This window comes from Vulpes lagopus, chromosome 3 (assembly GCF_018345385.1).
Source record: "Vulpes lagopus strain Blue_001 chromosome 3, ASM1834538v1, whole genome shotgun sequence".
NCBI classification, from domain to species: Eukaryota; Metazoa; Chordata; class Mammalia; order Carnivora; family Canidae; genus Vulpes; species Vulpes lagopus.
The window spans coordinates 16,870,982-16,894,970 of record NC_054826.1 but is presented as its reverse complement, the minus strand read 5'-3'; the positions used below and the strand labels follow the sequence as shown (position 1 = coordinate 16,894,970).

General features: G+C 37.4%; 1 protein-coding gene across 11 annotated transcripts in view; it reads left to right on the top strand.

Annotated features, from left to right (window-relative positions):
* Positions 1 to 23,989, top strand: part of CPLANE1 (ciliogenesis and planar polarity effector 1) — a 140,605-nt gene that overhangs the window by 55,088 nt on the left and 61,528 nt on the right. For all 11 annotated transcript variants that reach the window (XR_005986734.1, XR_005986732.1, XR_005986733.1 and 8 more), the window contains 4 exons: positions 1,190 to 2,093; positions 20,501 to 20,649; positions 21,234 to 21,397; positions 23,288 to 23,370. Coding sequence is in view for 8 of the 11 variants with exons in the window: in XM_041747930.1 (XP_041603864.1) it covers positions 1,190 to 2,093; positions 20,501 to 20,649; positions 21,234 to 21,397; positions 23,288 to 23,370 (1,300 nt within the window). In the remaining 3 variants the exon portion in view is untranslated. The remainder of the gene's footprint in view (positions 1 to 1,189; positions 2,094 to 20,500; positions 20,650 to 21,233; positions 21,398 to 23,287; positions 23,371 to 23,989) is intronic.

Here is a 23,989-nt window from a genome sequence, read left to right as displayed (position 1 = left end):
GTGGTTGTTTCACCAAACAATTTTGTTGTTAGCACAGGAATACTGTGGAGGCTGCTTCTGTGCCTTCTTAATAAGAAGAGACATGGCACTTTTAGTTCCGGGGCCTGACACAAGCGCTTTATTTTTTTTATTGAGGGAACTAGGAATCTGTGTTCTTCCCCAAGGACCATGTTGAAAGGAAATTGATTTAAAAGTAATTATGATTGACAGTTAAAGGGTTTGCCTAACAGATATAGTAGCAGCAGAAATTTTAGAAAAAATTCCCAACTTTTGTGTAGTAGAGTCTTGAGGGTAGTCCTGCTTATTGCACATTGTATAGTGAAAGCTGAGAGGGGCCGATGCAAGTAACCAGAAACCATAAATGAAGATGTATGTTGGTGGCTTGTGATTTTTATTGACTTTGTATTCCTAAATTGTGACCTCCTAGTGGACCTTTTTTTTTCCCCCAGGAAAACCATTCATGCTTTTTATTTTTATTTATTTTTTTAAGATTTTATTTATTTGTTCTTGATAGACACAGAGAGGCAGAGACATAGGCAGAGGGAGAAGCAGGCTCCCTGGGCGGGAATCTGGTGTAGGACTTAATCCCGGGACTCCAGCATCACTCCCTTGGCTGAAGGCAGACAATCACTCACTGAGCCACCCAGGTGTCCCCATTCATGTTTTTTATTTTATTTTATTTTATTTTATTTTATTTTATTTTATTTTATTTTATTTTATTTTATTTTTTTTTAAGATTTATTTATTTATTTATTTATTTATTTATTTATTTGAGAGAGAGAGAGAGACAGGCAGAGGGAGAAGCAGGCTCCATGCCGGGAGCCCGACGCGGGACTCGATCCTGGGACTCCAGGATCACGCCTTGGGCCAAAGGCAGGCGCTAAACCGCTGAGCCACCCAGGGATTCCCCCCATTCATGTTTTTTAAAGCGAAATTTCTGTGAACACATTTCAGTCTTTTTTAACACCAATTTCTCCCTCTTGATATTAATGTGTTATATTTTTTTACTCAGAATGTTTGGCTCTAGTAAACAGTTAGAAATCATTTAGCCTAACCCCCTCATTTGAAAGACATTGAGGCATTTAAAAAAAATTTATATGATTCAATCAGTGGAGAGAATCTTTGCCGTCAATTCTGCATCTTAGTGATTAAATCTTTAATTTTGTCTTTTTCAATTTTGTTTTGCTAGAAATACCCCAAATCACATGGAATTAACATTGACAAATAAGTCCAATGAAAAAAAGATATGTAATCAGAAAGAAAATCTTGAAAGAAAAGATCATGAAAAGTTATTACAAAATGCGCTTCCTGTAGTAGGTGTTTGGGAATTTGAACGTGATGATGATGAATATATTAAATTTCTTGATCTCTTCTTGAGTTACGTTCTTGAAAGAGACCTACTTGATTCCAAGGATCCCGGCATTCCATTTCTAACCAGTTTTTCTGGATATCTTAAAGAACATGAGCTTAATTCTTTACTTTTTGATGTACATACAACATTAAAACGACGTCAAGGCAAAACCAAAAGCCAGAACATATTTAGAGCTGGCTCCTGCTTTGTTGTTTCTTCTGAGTCATATGAGTCTGAAAAAGCAGAAAACCAAGCACTTTCAGCTGCAGTGCCAGTTAATCAGGAAACCAGGCCAGTTTTAGAGAACCCTTTGAATGAAGTTGATAAATATGAAGGGACGAGTGGATTGTTCGGTTTAAAACAAAAGTCAGTTTACAGAATACAAGATGCCAATTTGGAGAAACCTGTGATCCAGAGATTGTCAAACCATATTTTTTGGACTCCCAAATCCAACAAAACTAGAAGATGTATTTTCAAAGCAATTCAGTGCAGTGATATTAATCCTCAAGAAGATCTTCCTCTAGCACTAAATGACACTTTTGGCAGTATAAGAAGGCTGCTGGAGTGGATGATAAGGTGGTCTGATAGAAGACTGCTCTGTGATCCTAGTCTCACTGAGTTATCCAGTGAGTATAGTCCCGTCATTCGTGTAAAGACCACTACAGCTGCCATTCTTACATCATTGTGGCTTTTGGAGCAACCATATTTTGCTACATATAAGGCAAAAAATGCCATTTTAGAGGTAAGTACCTGAATTCTTTATTGCATGCAAATGAAAATTCTCATTGTAAATTAAAACTATTTTCATATTTCTTCATCTATTAAAGAATCACCAAGTAACAAAGTTAATGACAGTGTTGGTTATAATCTGCAAAAAACACAATTTTTTCCTTCAAGTGATTCCCTTAATTCTCAAAAATAATTAATTAGGATGTTTTCATAGAGGCTTTGAGGTTTTGAGGTTTTATGTGAGTTTATAAGAACGAAAAAGGAGGAATAAAAATGAGATAATATTAAGTGATACTACAAGTGGTATTGCATTTATATTCTTTCTCTTTCAAGTTTCAGGTTTGGTTTAGAGGAAGAAGGATTAGGCCTCTACACAGTTTTTATTTCTGGTGTCTCATCATATACATTAGGGGATCATTTTTCTTATAGTCTTGGCTAGAATTTAGAGAACCAAACCTAGAAAGGCAGATAGGTATCAGTAGATAAGTTAATGCTTGTTAGCTATTTTTTCTCTCCTCTACCCACTCTTAGCTAGCAGGGTGCTCTTTTAATCTGTTTGCAAGAACAAATATTTTTACATAAATGTCTTTTGATTGAATGGTTGCTGTTGCACTGGAAAAAAAAAGTAAGGAGATGAATTTTTTTAAAAACAAATTTATGTATGGTGAAGTAGTTGGGAAATGAACTTTTTTAATATTTGGAGAATTCCAATAGTTTCTCATTTTTTTCTGTTTTTCTCAACTTTATTGAGGTATAATTGACAAAGTTGTAAGACATTTAATGTATATGGTGTGATGATTTAATATACATATACATAGTGAAAGGATTCCTGTTACTTAGTTAACACAGTTCAACACCTGATATACTTTTTTTTGTTTTTTGAGACAGAGAAGTTCTACTATCTTAGCAAATTTCAGTTCTGTAATGGAATGTTGTCAACTATAGTTACAATGATATTACCTTAGCTCCTCAGGCCTTATTTACTTCATAACTGAAAGTTAATATAGGTATACCTAGTTTTATTGCACTTTGTTTTATTATACTTTGCAGATACTGCATTTTATACAAATTGAAGACTTCCGACAACCACACATTGGGCAAATCTGTTTGCATTATTTTCTAACAGCATTTGCTCACTTCATGTCTCTTTGACGTTTTGACAATTCTTATAATATCTTAAACCTTTTCATTGTCTTTATATTTGTTATAGCGATTTATGACCAGTGATCTTTGATGTTACTATTATAATTGCTTTGGGGCACCACAAACCATGCCCATATTAGATGCTGAACTTCATCAATAAATATGTGGTTTTTGACTCTACCACCAACTGGCTGTTCCCCCATTTCTCTCTTTTCCTTGGGCCTCCGTATTCCCTGAGACACAACAGTATTGAAATTAGACAATTAACTCCACAATGGCCCCTAAGTGTTCAAGTGAAGGAGTCACATATCTGTCACTTTAACTCAAAAGCTAAAAATAATTAAGTTAAATGAAGAAAGCATGTTGAAAGCTGAGATAGGCCAAGAGCTAGACTTCTTGCAACAAACAGCCAAGTTGTGAATACAAAGAAAAAGTTCTTGAAAGTAATTAAAAGTGCTGGTCCAGTGAACACACGAGGGATAAGAACATGAAACAGCCTCATTGGTGGTATGAAGAAAGTTTTAGTAGTTGGGATGGAAGATCAGAGCAGCCACAACATCCCTTAAGCCAACACCTAGTCCAGAGAAAGCCCCTGACTCTTCAACTCTTTGAAGGCTGGGAAAGGCGAGGAAGCTGCAGAGGAAAAGTACGAAGCTAAGCAGAGGTTGGTTCTGAGGTTTAAGGAAAGAAGTCATCTTCATAACATAAAAGTGCAAGATGAAGTAGCAAGTGCTGAAGCTCCAGCAAGTTATCCAAAAGATCTAGCTAGAATAATTAATGAAGGTGGTTACACTAAACAATAGATTTTCAGTGTAGACATGATAACCTTGTACTGGAAGAAGATGCCATCTAGGACTTTAATAGCTAGAAAGGGAAAGTCAATGCCTAGATTCAAAGGATGGGCTGACTCTCCCGTGGGTCATTGGCTGCCCTGTTCATTAGCATACAAATAGAGGCAGCTGCTGAAGGCAGCTAACTGGACCCCAGCTTTCTGCTGACCGTAAACTCCAAGTCTGTGCGTGTTTGTGCAACTGTCCTTCTGGGATAAACTGGCAGCAGTGGCCACGGTGCAGCAAGACTCTCCCACAGAGGATCAGTGTGACTCTGTTGTGCCAGGTCCCTAACATTTGGAATTTTGAAACTCAGCTGGTATGCCTGAGATAAAAATACAGGAGCACTGCACCCCAGGTGGGCCCATAGGTCAGACAGGGTGAAGGCAAGGATCTGACAGAAACACAGGAGGGGAGATTGTTTGCTCTTCTGAGGGCTTCTTGAACAGTGGGGGCATGAACACCCCTCTCTGGGGACAAGAGAGCAAGGTAATGCCATTCTGCACTCCCCATCAGTATAGACAGACTTCAGTGAGCAGCATCGTATCCCAAAGTGGAGGCTTGAGCCACTTAAACCAAGACCCACCTGTCTGTGCTCTGCAGGTGCTTCTGAACTAGGGCAGGTGTGACTGAGAGAGCAGCAGCTCCTTACCCCCAGAAGACCAGCACAAACCCTCTGCACTCACTAAGACTACTGACCATAGAGTGTGCAGAGTTTAAGCTCTGGGGACATAGAACCTAGCCTCTTTCATTCATTCATTTGTTCATTCTTCCTCTCAGAGCATATGCAGGGAGGGGCAGAGGGAAGGGAGGGAGAATCTCAAGCAGATTCCATGCTGAGCGCAGAGCCTGACATGGGACTCAATCTCCTGACGCTGAGATCATGACCCTAGCTGAAACCAGGAGTCAGATGTTTAACCAGCTGAGCCACCCAGGTGCCCCAGACCTAGCCTTTTTTGATAAGCAGACAAAAACACACCTAGTTAAAACTTGCTACACACTGGACAAGGTCCAGATACTCCCCACTGCAGGAGGGGAGAGACTCTGCAGAGGACTAACCTGAGGGAAAGAGCAGCCAAAACACAATAGCAGAGTACACACAGCATACAACAGAAACACTTCATGAAGGACCAGGCCTTGGATGGTATAGGACCTCTTCTTAATATAGCCATTACTCTCAGGAGCAGGAAACATAACTAGTTTTTATAACACACCAAAGACAGAGACAAAATGCCAAGATGGAGGAATTCACCCCAAAAGCAGGAAGAAGAGGTCATGGGTAGGGATCTAATCAAATCGGTTATAAGTAATATGCCTGAACCAGAATTTAAAACAATAATTATGAAAAAAGAAACAATAATTTTAAGTATACTGGCTGGATTTGAGCAAAGCATAGAAGACACCAGGAAGTCCCTTACTGCAGAGATAGAAGACATAAAAACTAGTCAGACTGAAATAAAAAATGCTATAACCAAGATGCAAAACCGGCCGGGTGTAATGACCACAAGGATGCCAGAAGCAGAAGAATGAATAAGTGATGTAGTAGATAAAATTACAGAAAACAATGAAGCTGAAAAGAAGAAGGGAAGAAAAATATTGGATCACAAATGTAGACTTATGTAACTCAACAACTCCATAAAGTGTAATAATATCTGTATCATTGGAGTCCCAGAAGAAGAGAAGAAAAGGGGCAGAAGGTTTATTTGAGTAAATTATAGCTGAGAACTTCCTTAATCTGGGGAAGGAAGCAGACATCCAAATCCAGAAGGCATAGAGAACTCCCATCAAAATCAACAAAAGCAGGCCAACACCAAGACATATCATAGTAAAATTTGCAAAATACGGAGATAAAGAATCCTGAAAGCAGCAAAGGAAAAGAAAGCCCTAATGTACAAAGGAAGACAAATATGGTTAGCAGATCTCTCCACAGAAACTTGGCAGGCCAGACGGGAGTGCCATGACCTATTCAACAAGCTGAATGGGAAAAATATGCTGCCAAGAATATTCTATCCAGCAAGGCTGTCATTCAGAACAGAATGGGAGATAATGAGTTTCCAAGACAAAACTAAAGGAGTTCATGACCACTAACCAGTTCTGCAAGAAATATTGAAGGGGACTCTTTGAGTGGGAAAGAAAGACCAAAAGTAACAAAGACCAGAAAGGAGCAGAGACAATCTGTAGGAACAGTGACTTTATAGGTAATACAATGACACCAAATTCATATTCATTGCTATCAATAATTACTCTGAATGTGAATGGACTATATGCTCCATCAAAAGATATAGAGTGTCAGAGTGGATAAAAAACAAACAAACAAGATCCATCTATATGCTGGCTACAAGAGACTCATTTTAGACCTAAAGTTACCTACCTGTAGATTGAAAGTGAGGGGATAGAGAACTATTTATCATGCTAATGTCAAAAGAAAGCTGGAGTAGCCAAACTATATTTTAAACAAAAGACTTATATCAGACAAACTATATTTTAAACAAAAGACTATAATATGAGATGAAAATGGGCATTATGTCATAATAAAGAAGTCTATCCAACAAGAAGATCTAAGAATTATATTTATGCTCCCAACTTGTAAGCACCCAAATATATAAATCAATTAGTAACAACATAAACTAATTGATAATATGGTAATAGTAGGGGGCCTTAACACCCCACTTACAGCAATGGACAGATCATCTAAGCAGACAATCAACAAGGAAACAATGGTGCAGAGCCTGACGTGGGGTTTGATCCCACAATCTTGAGATCATGACCTGAGCTGAAATCAAGAGTTGGACGCTAAACAGCTGAGCCACCGAGGAGCCCCAGTAGAGGACCTATTCTTGATAAAAACTCTCAACAGAGTATGGATAGAGGAAACATGCCTCAACATCATGAAGCCCAAATATGAAAGACCCACAGCTACTATCATCCTCAATGGGGAAAAACTGAGAGCTTTGCTCAGGTCAAGAACATGACAGGGATGCCCACTCTCACCACTCTTGCTCAACATAGTACTAGAAGTCCTAGCCTCAGCAACCAGACGAGAAGAAATAAAATGCATTCAAATCAGCAAAGAAGACTTCAAACTCTCACTTTTCATAGATCACATAGTACTGTATGTGGAAAGCCCAAAAGACTCCACTCCAAAATTTGCTAGAACTCTTATAGCAATTCAGCAATGTGGCAGGATACAAAATCATTGCACAGAAATGCATTTCTACACACTATCAATGAGACAGAAGAAAGAGAAATTAAGCAATTGATCCCATTTACAATTGCACCAAAACCCGTAAGATACCTAGGAATAAACCTAACCAGAAAGGTGCAAGATCTCTACTCTGAAGACTATACAACACTTATGAAAGAAATGGAAGATGACACAAAGAAATAGAAAAACATTCCATGCTCATGGATTAGAAAAACAAATATTGTTAAAATGTCTATACTACCCAAAGCAATCTACACATTAAATGCAATCCCTATCAAAATACCAACAGCATTTTTCATGGGGCTAGAACAAATGATACTAAAATTTGTATGAAACCACAAAAGACTCTGAGTAGCCTAAGCAATCTTGAAAGAGAAAACCAAATCTGAAGTCATCACAACTCTGGACTTCAAACTATGTTACAAAGCATAATCAAGAAGACAGTATGGTACTGGCACAAAAACAGACACATGCATCAGTGGAACAGAATAGAAAACCCAGAAATGGACCTGCAATTATTTAATCAACTAGTCTTTGACACAGCAGGAAAGAATATCCAGTGGAAGAACAGATAGTCTCTTCAACAAATGGTGTTGAGAAAACTGGACAGCTACATGCAGAAGAATGAAACTGGACCACTTTCTTACACCATACCCAAAAATAAATTCAAAATGGTTGAAATACTGAAATGTGAGACAGGAATCCATCAAATCTTAGAGGAGAACACAGGAAGCAACCTTGACCTTGGCAGCAGCAACATCTTACTAGACATGTCTCAAGAGGCAAGGGAAACAAAAGCAAAAACGAACTATTGGGACTTCATTAAGATAAAAAGCTTCTGCACGGGAAAGGAAACAGTCAACAAAACTAAAAGGTGACCTACTGGATGGGAAAAGATATTTGCAAATGACCTATCTGATACAGGGTTAATATCCAACGTATATAAAAAAAACTTAAAAAGTCAACACTCTAAAAACATAATCTAGTTAAGAAATGGGTAGAAGACATGAATAGATGTATTCCAAAGAAGACATCTAGATGGCTAACATCCAGATGTGAAAAGATCTTCAACATCATCGTTGAGGAAATACAAATGAGAATCATGATGTGATACAACCTCATACCTGTCAGAATGGCTAAAATTAACACAGGAAACAACAGATGTTGATAAGTATACAGAGAAAGGAACCCTCTTATATTGTTGGTGGGAATGCAAACTGTGCACCTACCCTAGAAAACAGTATGGAGGTTTTCCAAAACGTTAAAAATAGAGCTGCCCTACAACCCACAATTGCACTACTAGGTATTTACCAAAAGGATACGAAAATACTGATTGGAAGGGGCACATGCTCCCTGATGTTTAGAGCACCATTATCAACAATAGCCATGTTATAGAAAGAGCCCAAATGTCCATCAACTGATGAATGGATAAAAAAAGATGTGATTTATATATATATACATATATAAACATATATATATAAATATATAGAAGCAAATATATGTATATATAAATAATACTCATGCCTCAAAAAGAATGAAGTATTGCATTTGCAATGACATGGATTAAAGCTAGAGTGTATTATGCTAAGCAAACTAAGAGAAAGACAAACACCATATGATTTTACTCATATGTGGAATTTAAGAAACAAAACATAAATACAGAGGAAGGGGGAAAAAAGGAGAAGGAAGCACACCATAAGAGACTTTTAACTATAGAGAACAAACTGAGGGTTGCTGGAGGGGGAGGTAGGTGGGGCATGGACTAAATGGATTATGGGTATTAAGGAGGGCACTTGTGATGAGCACTGGTTGTTATATGTTAGTAGTGAATCACTAAATTCTATTTCGGAAATGGATATGTTAACTAGCTATATGTTAACTAACTAGAATTTAAATAAAAAAATTTTTTAAAGACATGATTAATCAAATAAAAATTAAATAGGGGCACCTGAGGGCTCAGTTTGAGTGTCTGACTCTTGATTTCAGCTCAGGTCATGATATCAGGGTCATGGGATCAAGCCCTGCATCGGTCTCTGTGCTCAGTGTGGAGTCTCCTGGAGATTGTCTCCCTCTGCCCCTCTCCCTGCCCACACTATCAGCCAATCAGTCAAAATCTTTTAACAAATAAATAGAAATTAAATAGAAGAAGAAAAAAAACAGACCGACTCTTAGTGGTTAATGCAGCCAATGTCTTTAAATTGAAACCAGTGCTAATTGACCTTTCTGAAAATACTAAGCACCTTAAGAATTACGCTAAATCTATTCTGCTTATGCCTATAAAGGAAGAACAAAGCCTGGATGTCAGCCCATCTGTTTACAACATGGCTTACTGAATATTTTTAGCCCAGAGTTGAGACCTCTTCCTCAAAAGAAAAGATTCCTTTCAAAAGATTACTGCTCACTGACAATGTACTTGGTCATCTAAAAGCTGTGATGGAGATGTACTGTGACATTCATGTTTTCATGCCTGCTGACAACTACATGCATTCTGTAGCCCATGGATCGGGGAGCCATTTTGACTTTCAAGTCTTATATTGGAGGAACTTTCATATTTCATAAGTCTGTATCTGTCATGGATAGTGATTCCTCTGATGGATTTGGGCAAAGTAAATTGAAAACTTCCTGGAAAGGATTCACCATTCTAGTTGCCATTAAGAATATTTAGGATTCATGGGAAGAAGTCAAAATGTCCGTATTAAGAGTTGGGAAGGGGATCCCTGGGTGGCGCAGCGGTTTGGCGCCTGCCTTTGGCCCAGGGCGCGATCCTGGAGACCCGGGATCGAATCCCATGTCGGGCTCCCGGTGCATGGAGCCTGCTTCTCCCTCTGCCTGTGTCTCTGCCTCTCTCTCTCTCTCTCTCTGTGACTATCATAAAAAAAAAAAAAAAAAAAAAAAGAGTTGGGAAGAAGTTGATTTTAACCCTTCTGGATGACTTTGAAGGGTTCAGGACTTCAGTGGGGAGGGGGAGTAACTGCAAATGTGGTAGAAATAGCAAGAGAAGTAGAAGTAGAACATAAAGTTGTGGGTAGCCCAGGTGCCTCAGCGATTTAGTGCTGCCTTCAGCTCAGGGCCTGATCCTGGAGACCTGGGATTGAGTCCCACATCAGGCTCCCTCCGTGGATCCTGCTACTCCCTCTGCCTGGGTCTCTGTCCCCCCCCCCCCCCCCACCGTGTGTCTCTCATGAATAAATGAATAAAATCTTTTTAAAAAAGCATAAAGATGTGACTGAACTGCAGCAATCTCATGGTAGAACTTTAACAAATGAGGAGTTGGTTCTTAGGGATGAACAAAGAAAGTAGTCTCTAGAGATGGAATCTACTCTTAGAGAAGATGCTGTGAAGACTTGTTAAAATGCTGACAAAGGACTTAAAATATTACATTAACTGTATTTGATAAAGCAGCAGCAGGGTTTGAGAGATTGATTTTGAAAGAAGTTCTGTTGTGGCTAAAATGCTATCAAACAGTATCCAATCCTAAAGAGAAATTACTTGTGGAAGGAAGAGCCGATGAACATGGCAGACTTTATTGTTGTCTTATTTTAAGAAGTTGCCATAGCTCCCCCATCCTTCAGCAACCACCAGCCTGATTAGTCAGCAGCCATCAACAATAAGACAATACCCTCCACCAGCAAGAAGGTTATGACTCCCTGAAGCTCAGATGACAGTTAGCATTTTTAAGCAATATAGGATTTATTAGATAAGGTGTGTACATTGGTTTTGTAGACATAATGCTATTGCATACTTAATAGAGATGATAGTGTAAACATAACCTTTATATGCACTACACTGAGGAACCAAAAATTTTGTTGCCTTGCTTTATTGTAGTATTCACTTTATTGCAGTGGTCAGGAACTGAACCTGTAATATCGATCATATATATATACTTGTACTCTTTTATTAACCTCTCCCCATTTCCCCCACTCCCTAGTTCCTAGCAACCACTTCTCTATTCTCTGTTTTTATGAGTTTGATTTTAGATCCTACATATAAGTAGTGCTATGCAGTATTTGCCTTTCTCTGTATGGCTTATTTCACTTACCATATTGCCCTCCAGGTTTATCCTTGTTAATGAAAGGAATGGGATTTCCTTCCTTTATAAAGGCTGAATAATATTTCATTATGTATATACACACTTCATTTTCTTGATCCATACACCTATTGACAGATGCTCAGGTTGTCTCAGTACCTTGGCTATGGTGACTAATGGTGCAATGAATATGGGAGTACAGATAATTCTTTAAGATAATGGTTTCATTTCCTTTGGGCATATACCCAAAAATGGGATTGCAGGATCATATTGCGGTTCAATTATTAATTTCTTGAGGAGCCTCCGATACTCTTTTCTATTGTGGCTGTAGTGGTTTACATACTCATGAGCAGTGTATAAGGGTTCACTTTCTCTCCATTCTCCCCATTGTTTGTTATTTCTTGTCCTTTTGATAATAACAATCCAAACAGGTGTGAGGGGATAACTCATTGTGATTTTGATTTGTATTTCCTTGAAAATTAGTGATGTTGACTATCTTCTCATGATTCTGTTGGCCATCATATGTTTCCAACATTCTTTGGAAAAATGTTTATCCAGCTCCTCTGCCCAGTTTTTAATCAGTTTTTTTTTGTTTTGTTTTGTTTTGTTTTTGGGTGTTTTTGCTATTGAGTTGTATGACTTTTAAAATGTATTTTAGATATTAACCTTTGATCAGATATATAATTTGTAAATATTTTCTCCCATTCCTTAAGTTGCCTTTTCATTGTGTTGATGATTTCCTTTACAGTGCAGAAGTTTTTTAGTTTGATAAAGTCCCACATGTTTATTTTTGCTTTTGTTGTCTTCACTTTAATCAAATCCAAAAATCATTGTCAAGACCAATTTCTTTATTTTTTTTTTAAAGATTTTATTTATTCATGAGAGACACAGAGAGAGGCAGACACAGGCAGAGGGAGAAGCAGGCTCCATGCAGGGAGCCTGACGTGGGACCTGATCCTGGGTCTCTAGGATCACGACCTGGGCCGAAGGCAGGCACTAAACTGCTGAGCCACCAGGGATTCCCCTCAAGACCAATTTCAAAGAGCTTACCACTTATGTTTTCTTCTGGGAATTTTATCGTTTCAAGTCTTACATTCAAATCTTTAATTCTTTTTTTTTTTTAAAGATTTAATTTATTTATTTGAGAAAGAGAGAGAGAGAGAGAAGGAGTGGGGGCAGAAGGGAGAATCTGCAGAGGGAGAGGGAGAAGCAGACTTCCTGCTGAGCAGGGACACCAATGTGAAACTCAATCCCAGGACCCCGGGATCATGATCTGAGCTGAAGGCAGGTGCTTCAGCTTTCCATTTATTTGTGTCTTCTTCAGTTTTTTCATCAGTGTATTACCATTTTCAGTGTACAAGTCTTTCATCTCCTTAGTTACATTTATTCCCAGATACTTTATTTTTTGATGCAATTGTAAATGAGATTTATTTCTTAAGTTTTCTTTCCAATAATTTGTTGTTTATGTATCTAAATACAATTCATTTTTGTATATTGATGGATTTTCCATGTATAATATCAAGTCATCTGCAGATGGCGACAGTTTGCCTTCTTCTTTCCTGATTTGGATGCCTTTTTTTTTTCTTGCCTAATTGCTTGCTCCAACTAGGACTTCCTGTACTATGTTATATAAAAGTGGTGAGACTGGGCATCCTTGTTTTTGATCTTAGAGGAGAAGCTTTCAGGTTGTTTGTTGTTGTTGTTGTTGTTTTCTGTTGAAAATAGTATTAACTGTAGGCCTCTCATATATGGTCTTTAGAATGTTTTTATTTGCTTGTTTTTAAAGATTTTTTTTTTTTAGTTATTTGACAGAGAGAAAGAGCACAAGCAGGAGGAGTGGCAGGCAGAGGCAGAGGGAGAGGGAGAAGCAGGCTCCCTGCTGAGCAAGGAGCCTAATGTGGGGCTCTATCCCTGGAACCTGGGATCATGACCTGAGGCAAAGGCAAGCACTTAACCGACTGAGCCATCCAGGTGCCCCTGGTCTTTAGAATGTTGAGATACTTTTTCTCTATTTAGAAACGACAAATACCCACCATTTGCTTCAACGTGGATGGAACTGGAGGGTATTATGCTGAGTGAAATAAGTCAATCGGAGAAGGACAGTGTATGTTCTCATTCATTTGGGGAATATGAATAATAGTGAAAGGGAATATAAAGGAAGGGAAAAGAAATGTTGGGAAATATCAGGAAGGGAGACAGAACATAAAGACTCCTAACTCGGGGAAATGAACTAGGGGTGGTGGAAGGGGAGGAGGGCGGGTGTTGGAGGGGAATGGGTGACAGGCACTGAGGTGGACACTTGACGGGATGAGCACTGGGTGTTTTTCTGTATGTTGGTAAATTGAACACCAATAAAAGTTAATTTAAAAAAAAAAAAAAAGGGGATCCCTGGGTGGCGCAGCGGTTTGGCGCCTGCCTTTGGCCCAGGGCGCGATCCTGGAGACCCGGGATCGAATCCCACGTCGGGCTCCCGGTGCATGGAGCCTGTTTCTCCCTCCGCCTTGTGTCTCTGCCTCTCTCTCTCTCTCTGTGACTATCATAAATAAATAAAAAAATTTAAAAAAAAAAAAAAAAAAAAAGAATGTTGAGATACATTTCTGTTGTACTCAGCTTGTTGACAGGTTTTTTTTTTTTTATCATGAATGGATGTTTAACAAATTTTGTCATACTCTTTTTCTGTATATATTGAAATCATATGATTTTAACATTTTATTTTGTTAATAAAGTATATGAGATTGACTGATTTGCAGATGTTGAACTACCTTTGCGTCCCTGGAATAAATCCCACTTGATCATGGTGTATGATATTTTTAATGTAGTGTCGAATTCAGTTTACTGATATTTTGTTAACTATCTTGGCATCTGTTGTTTATTGGAGATAGTGGCCTCTACTTTTCTTGTAGTGTTCTTGTCTGGCTTTGATATAAGGCTAATGCTAGACTTGTAAAATGAGTTTGAGAGTGTTCTCTCTCTTTAGTTTATTAGAAGAATTTGAGAAAGATTGGCATTCTTTAAATGTGGGTAGAATTTGCCAGGGAATCCATCTGGGTCTGGGATTTTCTCTTTTGGAAGGTTGTGATTACCGATTTAGACTCTACTCATTATGTTCTGTTCACATTTTCTGTTTTTTATGATTCAGTCTTTGTAGACTGTATGTTTCTAAGAATTTATCTAGTTCATCTAGGTTGTCTGATTTGTTGGCTCGTAATTGCTCAGAATTGGTCTCTTGTGATCATTAGTATTCACGTACTATCTAGTTGTAGTGTCTCCTCTTCCATTTCTAAATTTATTTGCTTGAGTCCTCTCTTCTTTTTGAGTCTAGCTAAAGGCTTGCCTACTTTATTTTTCCCAGATCCAGCTCTTAGTTTCTTTGATTTTTTCTCTTTTTAGTCTATATTTCATGTATTTCTTTTCTGATCTTTATTTCCTTCTACTAATGTTGGACTTCTTTTTTCTAGTTTCTTTAGGTGTAAAGTTAGGTTGTTTGAAATCTTTGTTTTTTCTTTCTTTAAAAAATATTTTATTTATTAGACAGCAGAGCAAGAAAGAGCATGAGCAAGAAAGAGAGCATGAGCAGGGGTGGGGAGGGGCAGTGGGAGAAGCAGGCTATGAACTTTACTCTTAGGACTGCTTCTGCTGGGCCTCACAAGTTTTGGTATGTTGTATTTTCATTTTCCTTTGTCTCAAGATATTTTTTTTTACTTCCCTTTTTATTTCACCTTTGACTCATTGGTTCTTCAGGAGTATGTTGTTTAATCTTTGCATATTTGTGGTTTGCGCAGTTTTCTTCTTGTAATTGGTTTCTAGTTTCATATCCTTGTTGGAAAAGATGTTCAATATGATTTTAATCTTCTTACTTCTTACTTAAATTTACTAAGACTTGTTTTTATGGCCTAATATATAATCTCTCCTGGAGAATGTTCCATATGCCCTTGAGAAGGATGTGTATGTTGCTGCTATTGGATAGAATGTTTGTAAATGTGTGTTAGATCCATCTGATCTATCTATTGAACTTCTCAACTGTTTTTGTATTACTATCTATTTCTCTCTTCATATGTGGTAATATTTGCTATAAATATTTATTTTCTTCTATATTGGCTGCATAAATATTGACTAATTTTAAATGTCTTTGATAGATTGACCCCTTTATCATTATATAACATCCTTCTTTATCTCTTATTTCTCTCTTTGGCTTAAAGTCTGTTTTCTATGATAGAAGAAGTTATACTTCTAATAGAAGTATAACTATTCCTGTTTTCCTTTGGTTTCTACTTGCATGGAATATTTTTCCATCTCCTCACTTTCAGTCTCTGGCCTTAATGCTTAAGTAAATCTCTTACAGGCAGCATATAGTTGAGTCTCCTTTTTTTTAATCCATTCAACACTCCCTTGTCTTTTTTTTTGTTGTTGGTCTTGGCAATGAGGAATTCATTGGTAGGAAGAAGGAAAATCTTGTGAAATCTATTTGAGGCAATACAGTTGGTCATTATGGCAACTGGAAAGTCACCAGTCAGCTCTTCTTTTTGTCCCTTTATTTTGGGGAACACTCTACTTCTCATTTCTGCTTCTCTTTGGAAGAATATTCCATTCTCTCTGTAAACTGTCTTCCTTTTTCTGCTCCTCTAGACCTTTCCACACCTTTCCAAGTTTCACTCAGATGTGGCTACTTGTGGAGCCTTATTGTTCCAAGGCCAGTGCAGCTCAGCCATATGTTCCGTCCCATTCATATTTTTAAGAAAGACTGATTGGCTCAGGTCACGTGACCATTTGTTCTGATCAGCTTTGGTGGTAGTGCAAGGTCAAAGAGAATAAAGTAAGTTGTTCAGACCTAAGCCAGAACTGTTAGGAGAACTCTCCTTGTCTTTTGATTGGATAATTTAGTTCATTTACCTTAATTTTTATTTATTTATTTAAGATTTATTTTATTATTTGAGAGAGAGAGCACAGAGAGGAAGGGACAGAAAGAGAGAGAGAATCTCAAGCAGACTGCTTGATGAGCCCAGCCCTGAGACGTTTGATTTTTTACAACCCCTGAGATTGTAACTGAGCCAAAATCAAGAGTCAGACACTTTACTGACTGAGCCACCCAGGTGCCCCTCATAAATTTACTTTTAAATTAATTATTGATAGTTATGGACTTAATATTACCATTTTGTTAAAATTTTCAGATAATTTTGTAAGTTCTTTGTTCTCATCTTCTCTTGTTCTTCTCCTTTGTTATTTGATTATGTTCTGTAATGATATGCTTTTGCGTCATTTTTTTGTGTGTGTCTACTGTAGGTTTTTGCTTTAAAACATATAATAGTTTATTTTAAGGTGATAACAACTTAACTTTTAATGCGTACAAAATCTCTACATTTTTGCACTACCTTTCCTCCCTTACAAAAAAAAAACATTTTTATGTTTTTGAAGTAAAAATTTGCATCTTTTTACATTGTGTATTTATTAACAAATAATTGTAGTTATAGTCATTTTTCATATCTGTCTTTTAATCTTCACACTAGAGTTGTGTTTTACCCACCACCATGACAACACTAGACTATTTTGAATTTAACTGTATATTTTTATCAGTGGATTTTATACTTCCACATATTTTCTTGTTACCCATTAGTGTTTCCTTGTTTCAGCTTGATGAACTCCCTTTACCATTTCTTGTAAGGCTAGTCTAGTGGTTATGAACTCTCTGTTTTTCTTGTCTGGGAAATTATTTCTCTCTTTCAATTCAAAGAATACCTTTGCTGGGTAGACTGTTCTTGCTTAGCAGTTATTTTTTTCCCCCCAGCACTTTGTTTCTAAGATTGTCTTTAACTTTGACAATGTAATTATAATGTGCTTCAGTATAGGTCTCTTTGGATTTATATTATTTAGAACTCTCTGGGCTTCCTAGATATGGACTTCTGTTTCTTTCCTCAGGTTTAAAAAGTTTTCAGTTATTATTTCTCTGAATAAGTTTTCTGCTCCTTTCTCTTTCCCCTCCCTTTGGGACCTCAGTAATGCATGTAATTGTCTGCTTGATAGTGTCCCATAAGTCCCTTAAGTTATCTTAACTCTTTTAAATTGTTTTTCTTTTTTGGGGGGGTACCCCTGGGTGGCTCAGTGGGGGCCTTTGGCCTAGGGCGTGATGTGATCCTGGAGTCGTAGGATCGAGTCCCACATTGGGCTCCCTGCATGGAGCCTGCTTCTCCCTCTGCCTGTCTCTGGCTCTTTCCCCCTCTCTCTCTCTTTCTCTGTGTCTCTCATGAATAAATAAAATATTAAAAAAAATAAACCGATAATTTTTTTTTCTTTTTGTTCCTCTGATTAGATGAATTTCACTACTCTGCCTTTGAGTTTTCTGATCTTTTCTTCCACTTGATCCAATCTGCTTTTAAACCTCTCCATTGAATTTTTCAGTTCAATTATCATATTCTTTAGTTCTGTAATTTCTGTTTTCTACATTTTGTATTTTCTCTTTGTTGAAATTCTCACTTTGTTCATGCATCACTTATGTTTTCACTTTGTTCATCCCCTGACCTCTGTGACCATTATTCTGAATCTCTATCAGGATATATCATTATTTCCATTTCATTAAGATCTATTTCTGGAGGGCAGCCCCGGCGGCTCAGTGGTTTAGTGCCGCCTTCAGCCCAGGGCCTGATCCTGGAGACCAGGGATCAAGTCCCATGTCAGGCTCCCCCCGCATGGAGCCTGCTTCTTCCTTTGCCTGTGTCTCTGCCACTCTGTGTCTCTCATGAATAAATAAATAAAATATTTTTTAAAAAATATCTATTTCTGGAGATTTATCTTGCCCATTTGTTTAGAACATATTCCCATTTCTTCAGTTTACCTGACTTTCTGTGCTGGTTTTTGTGCATTAGAAAAAGCAGCCACATCTCCCAGGCTGGATAGAGTGGTCTTATGTAGGAGATGAGCCTCATCAGCCAGCTGGGTCTGAGCTGCTGCTTGGCTCTGAAGTCTTTGTGATCATCTAAGTCTTCTTTTTTGTTCTTAATGATTCCCAGTAGTTGAGGGTATGTCAAGATCCATTAGTGTCCCAAACGTTGTATCACGTTTAGCATCTAGGGACACAGGGATTGGAAGTTGGACTCTGAGGCAGCATGTGACAAAGTACATAGGTAAGCCCTTTCTGAGGAGAAACTGAGAGATGGATGTTTTTGTTCCATCTCTGTGAACTAGGCCCTCATGTATAACTAACTACAGGGGGATGCTCCTCCAGGCATTAAGAACTGCTTCTTTGCTACACTTCTATGGGACTCATAAATGCAAATCCCGTTAGTTGTCAAAGACAGGTGATCTGGGCTCCTGTCCTTTAGTCAGTAGCTGCTGACACCCAGATGTGTGCCTCCAGGAAGATACTGGTGACTTGGAATGGGCTAGAGAGAGAAGGCAGAGGAGGTGTCCATCAGTTTCCCAGTCTCTGGGGTATCATAGCTAGCCCCCAGATATATGCAGTTGTATCCTTCCAGGAGAAGACAGAGATGGGTGTTTTTGCCTGTTCCACTGTGCTGAGCCTTTTGAGGATAGTTGCAATGAGTGCTCATGCACCTGTTAATAACTTCTGCTTTGTTTGCTATGGTCTTGTGGGACTTATGGATGCAACCCTCACTGGCTTTCAGAGCTAGGTGTTTTGGATGCTCATCTCTCAAGTAAGAGTCTTAAAAGTTAGAGTGCTAAGTGGCATCCAAACTCTTCCCTCATCAGAGTGAAGGTAAGAGTTCCTTCCTGCTTATAGGATGCTGTGCCATGGGTGGGGTTTTGGCCAGAATGTGTCTCAATCTTTGCTACCTATCTCTGTGTGAATATTTTCTCATTTGCTTTATGTATAGGAATCCATTAGCTAGTTTCTAGATTTCTTTCAGCAGTAATTACATTCAGTGTGCCAGTGAGAGGAGGGGAATTTAGGAGCCTCCTATGTTACCATCTTGGTTGACTTACCTCCACCCATCCTAGTTCTGTATTTGTTCTCTTTTATTTTATTTTTCTGTTTTGTTTTGTAAGGCAAGAAAAAGGGAGAAAAAGAAATAACTATATATATATTTTTTAAGATTTTATTTATTCATGTGCAACACACAGAGAGAGACAGAGAGAGAGGCAGAGACACAGGCAGAGGGAGAAGCAGGCTCCATGCAGGAAGCCCGATGTGGGACTTGAACCCAGGTCTCCAGGATCATGCCCTGGGCTGCAGATGGCGCCAAACAGCTGTGCCACCGGGGCTGCCTGAGAGAACTATATTTATTCTATTTTAAAATGCCTTAAAAAAAAAATTAAATGCCTTCATTCTGTGGCACCTGGCTGGCTCAGTGGTAGATCATGTGATTCTTGATTTTAGGGTTGTGATTTCAAGCCCCATGTTGGGCATAGAGATTATTTTTAAAAATTAAAAATTAGAATTAAAAAATAATGGAGTGTTAAAATAATTTACTCTAGATTGCAGGGTGTGTGTGTGTATTTTGTTTTTTTGAGATTTTTTTTTTATTTTTTTGAGATCAGTGTCTATTATCCTAAGGTTGTTTATTTAAGATACTGTGACATTTTTTGTCACTGAAATTTGTATTTCTAGGTGATATACACAAATTCTAAACAAGAGACTTAAAAGAGATATATCCATGTATTTTTAGCTGCATATATTTTTATCTATCATGTCATTTTGGAGTAATCACGAAGTGCCTTTATAATAGCAAAAAGAGTTAAGTGAAAGTAGCTTTACATTTTTATTGTTATTGTTTTGTGACTTAAACTTTGGTAACATACCATACAAAATTGGGTTTTTAAAATTTATTTTTATTTTTTTAAAATATTTTATTTATTTATTTAAGAGAGAGAGAGCACAGGGGAGGCGCAGAGGGAGAAGGACAAGGAGATTCCATGCTGAGTGCAGAGCCCAATGCAGGGCTTGATCCCAGGACCCTGAGATCATGACCTGAGCTGAAATAGAGTCAGATGCTTAACCGAATAAGCTGCCCAGGTACCCCCCCCTTACTAATTTATAAGGCTGATTTCTTTCCAACATTATTTACATAGTCAGGTTTGTTTTTTCCAGATGGAATAAAGACTTGCAAAAAGTATTGAGTTATAGAAATGCAGTAGATACTTAATAAACGAATGAAAAATTTAATCAGGAATAGGTCTGTGGAAAATATTAATAACCAAAAAATATAATGAAAAGTATGAGATTCGACTGTGAATACTAAATACTGTAAATGGTTTGTTTTTAGGTGCTAGAGAATCATTATCCTCAGTTGCAGACTGGACCGAACATTGAGAGTGGTTGCAAAATGAATGCTGGCTGTTCTGTCACAGTAACCACCCAAGGTGGGACTGAGGAAAGAAATGATCAAAACGAACCTCGTCAAAATATCTTGATGTAAGTTTTTGATTATACATTCCTTTTCAGTGGATGATACTTGTTTGATAGTGTTTGGGCTTTAAGGCAAGAATCAAACCCTTGAGAGGTAAAGGAATGAGCATTTCTTTGAGCTATAGAGAAGTGCTTTAACAATTCATTGCAAAATATGCTTCTTCCTTGTTGGTTTAGCTTATATCTTCTGATAGAGGAGCTAATTCTCATCCTGAGGATCCTCTTCTTATATTAATTGATTTCCTGTGTTAGGGGAAGTTGAGGTAATCATTTCATACGTTTTTACATATGAAGCAATATATCTTTGAACAACAAGTTTTAACCTTTAATAGGAAGATTGCTTTGTGAGAATGGCAGATTTCATAGGTTGAAATGATTCCAGTTATTTGAGTAAATAAAAATGGGGATGTTTAGTCGTTCATTGAACAACCCTTTATTGAGCTTCTACTATGTACCGAGATGTGGTTAAAAAACAGAAAACAATAAATATGAGACCTAATGTTCCTGTTCAGTAGACAGAATTAATTGAAAGCAAGCTTTTTGTTTCCAAGAATGAGTTAAAATTTTTGCTGCTTTATTTTTGTCAATAGAATGCCAACTGAAACATACAATCCTGAAATAAAAGAAACCAAAGATGAGATTATTCCTGTTACTGATGATACTGAAAAAGAATTTATAGATATTGGTGAGGATCTTTTAGAAGTAGAAACATTTAACCAAGAGGAAATGGAAACATACCTATCAGACTATGAAGGTCAGTTCATTTGGCTAATCTTTTTATTTGGCTTTTATTAATTTGAAGTTGGTGAATGAATGTCTGTGATAACTTATTTAGTCTCATATCTAAAATAGTATGTTTATAATTGCCTAAAACCTAAAGTTAAAAGAGAGCATGGGGCGCCTCAGTGGCTCAGTTGTTTAAGCATCCAACTCTTGGTTTTGGCTCAGATTGTGATCTCAGGGCTGTGGGATAGAGCCCCATGACAGACCGTGTGCTCAGTGAGGAGTGTGCCCCAGATACTTTCTCTAAGAGTGTAATATCTATGAAATGTTGAACTCATTAACTCATAACATGAGTTTATAATTCTTGGGCCTTTTGCCTTGGTTTTGTAACTATTGTGGGCCTCTTCATTTTTGTGAACCAAATCTGTGTACCTTTCCTTAGCAATCTTTGTTAAAACAGAAACTCTCAGAGCTTTACATGGAGTTAAACACAGTGATATGAGGTCTCTCAAGGCTTATCAGGGATTTACTTGAGGAGGGATTGTCTTCAGGTGTTTATAAAAAAACATTTTTATATGTCTCTTGGCCATTTATATGTCTTCTTTGGAGAAATGTCTATTCATGTCTTCTGCCCATTTATTGATTGAATTATTTGTTCTTTAGGTGTTGAGTTTGATAAGTTTTTTATAGATTTTGGATACTAGCCTTTTATCTGATAAGATGTTTGCAAATATCTTCTCCCATTCTTTTCGTGCTCAACATCACTCAGTGTCAGGGAAATACAAACCAAACCCACAATGAGATACCACCTCACACCAGTCAGAAAAGCTAAAATTAACAAGTCAGGAAATGACAGATGTTGGCAAGGATGCAGAGAAAAAACTCTCTTACACTCTTGGTGGGAATGGACACTGGTACAGCCATGCTGGAAAACAGTGTGGAAGTTCCTCAAAAAATTGAAAATAGAGCTACTGTATGACCCAGCAATTTCACTACTAGGGATTTACCCCAAAGATACAAATGTGATCCAAACGGGGCACCTGCATCCCAGTGTTTATAGCCACAGTGTCCATAATAGCCAAACTATGGAATAAGTCCATATGTCCACTGACAGATGAATGGATAAAGAAGATTTGGTATATATAAATACAATGGAATACTAAGCCATCAAAAAAATGAAATCTTGCCATTTTCAGTGACATGGATGGAACTAGAACAAAATAAGTCATATTATACTAAGCAAAATAAGTCCATCAAAGAAAGACAATTATCATATGATCTCACTCATATGTGGAATTTAAGAAACAAAACAGGATCATGGAACAAGGGAGGGAAAAATAAAACAAGATGAAATCAGAGAGAGAGACAAACCCTAAGAGACTCTTAATCATAGGAAACAAACTGAGGGTTCCTAGAGGGGAGGGGGATCGGAGGATGGGGTAACTGGGTGATGGATATGCATGTGATATAATGAGTGCTGGATATTATTATAAGACTGATGAATCATTAAACTCTACCTCTGAAACCAAGAATATACTATATGTTAATTGAATTTATTTATTTATTTTGTTAGTTGAATTTATTTATTTATTTTTTTTTTAAATTTATTTATTCGTGAAAGACACAGAGGAGAGAGAGGCAGAGACACAGGCAGAGGGAGAAGCAGGCTCCTTGCAGGGAGCCCGATGCGGGACTCGATCCCAGGACTCCAGGATCACGCCCTGGGCCGAAGGCAAGTGCTAAACCGCTGAGCCACCCAGGGATCTCCTGTTAATGAATTTAAATAAAAACATTTTTATAAGGAGGATAGAAAATATTTCTGTCATTATCTTTGTTTCCCCATAATATTCCTGAACCTTCTAAAAAGTAAACTGAGTTTTTTCAAATGGTCACTTTTCTCTTTCTCCTTGTTTCCTTATAGAAGATACCAAAGAGCCTGTTGAAAGTCTTAAAAGTTCCAATACTGTCATTAACATGCAGACTTTACCACAGCATTTAGAAGAAGTAAGTCAATAAATAGTGGGTAATGTTATTTAAATTATATTTAAGTATTTTTATTTAATCATCCAACCAAGGCTGTTATTGTCTTAAAAGTACGCTGTAGGTTGCAGAGAATAACCAGGCCATGCAACATTTTTTCTTTCACTGAAATACTATCATTAGTAAGATGTCTAATAATTTCAGGCAATGAAATTTTTATTTTATAAACTGCTATAGTAAATTAACTTAATCAAGAGTAATAGAAGTATTCTATATTCATAACATGTAATTCAGCTGTAGTATGCAGTTTTTGCACATATTTCACTTTTATGTATTATTTGTTTTCTCAAAACTATGCACTGCATTTTCAGATGGAACACAGACATTTCTAATTATTGAAAAAATTCCTTCAAAAAGGATGTTTTTCCTGTTTATAGTTCTTTTCAGAATGTACTTATTAATCAAGCAGTGATGGGTATATGTAATTTACAGTGTACTTGTAAATGTAGTGTAAATAATTTCCACTGACATAATTTGTTCTTGTATTTTAATAAGCTCAGTGGCTCAGGGTGATGGGCCAAAGGCAATTCACACAGTTAAAAATCTGATCAGAGCAGCACTGGGAGTTAATTTTCATGTTTGG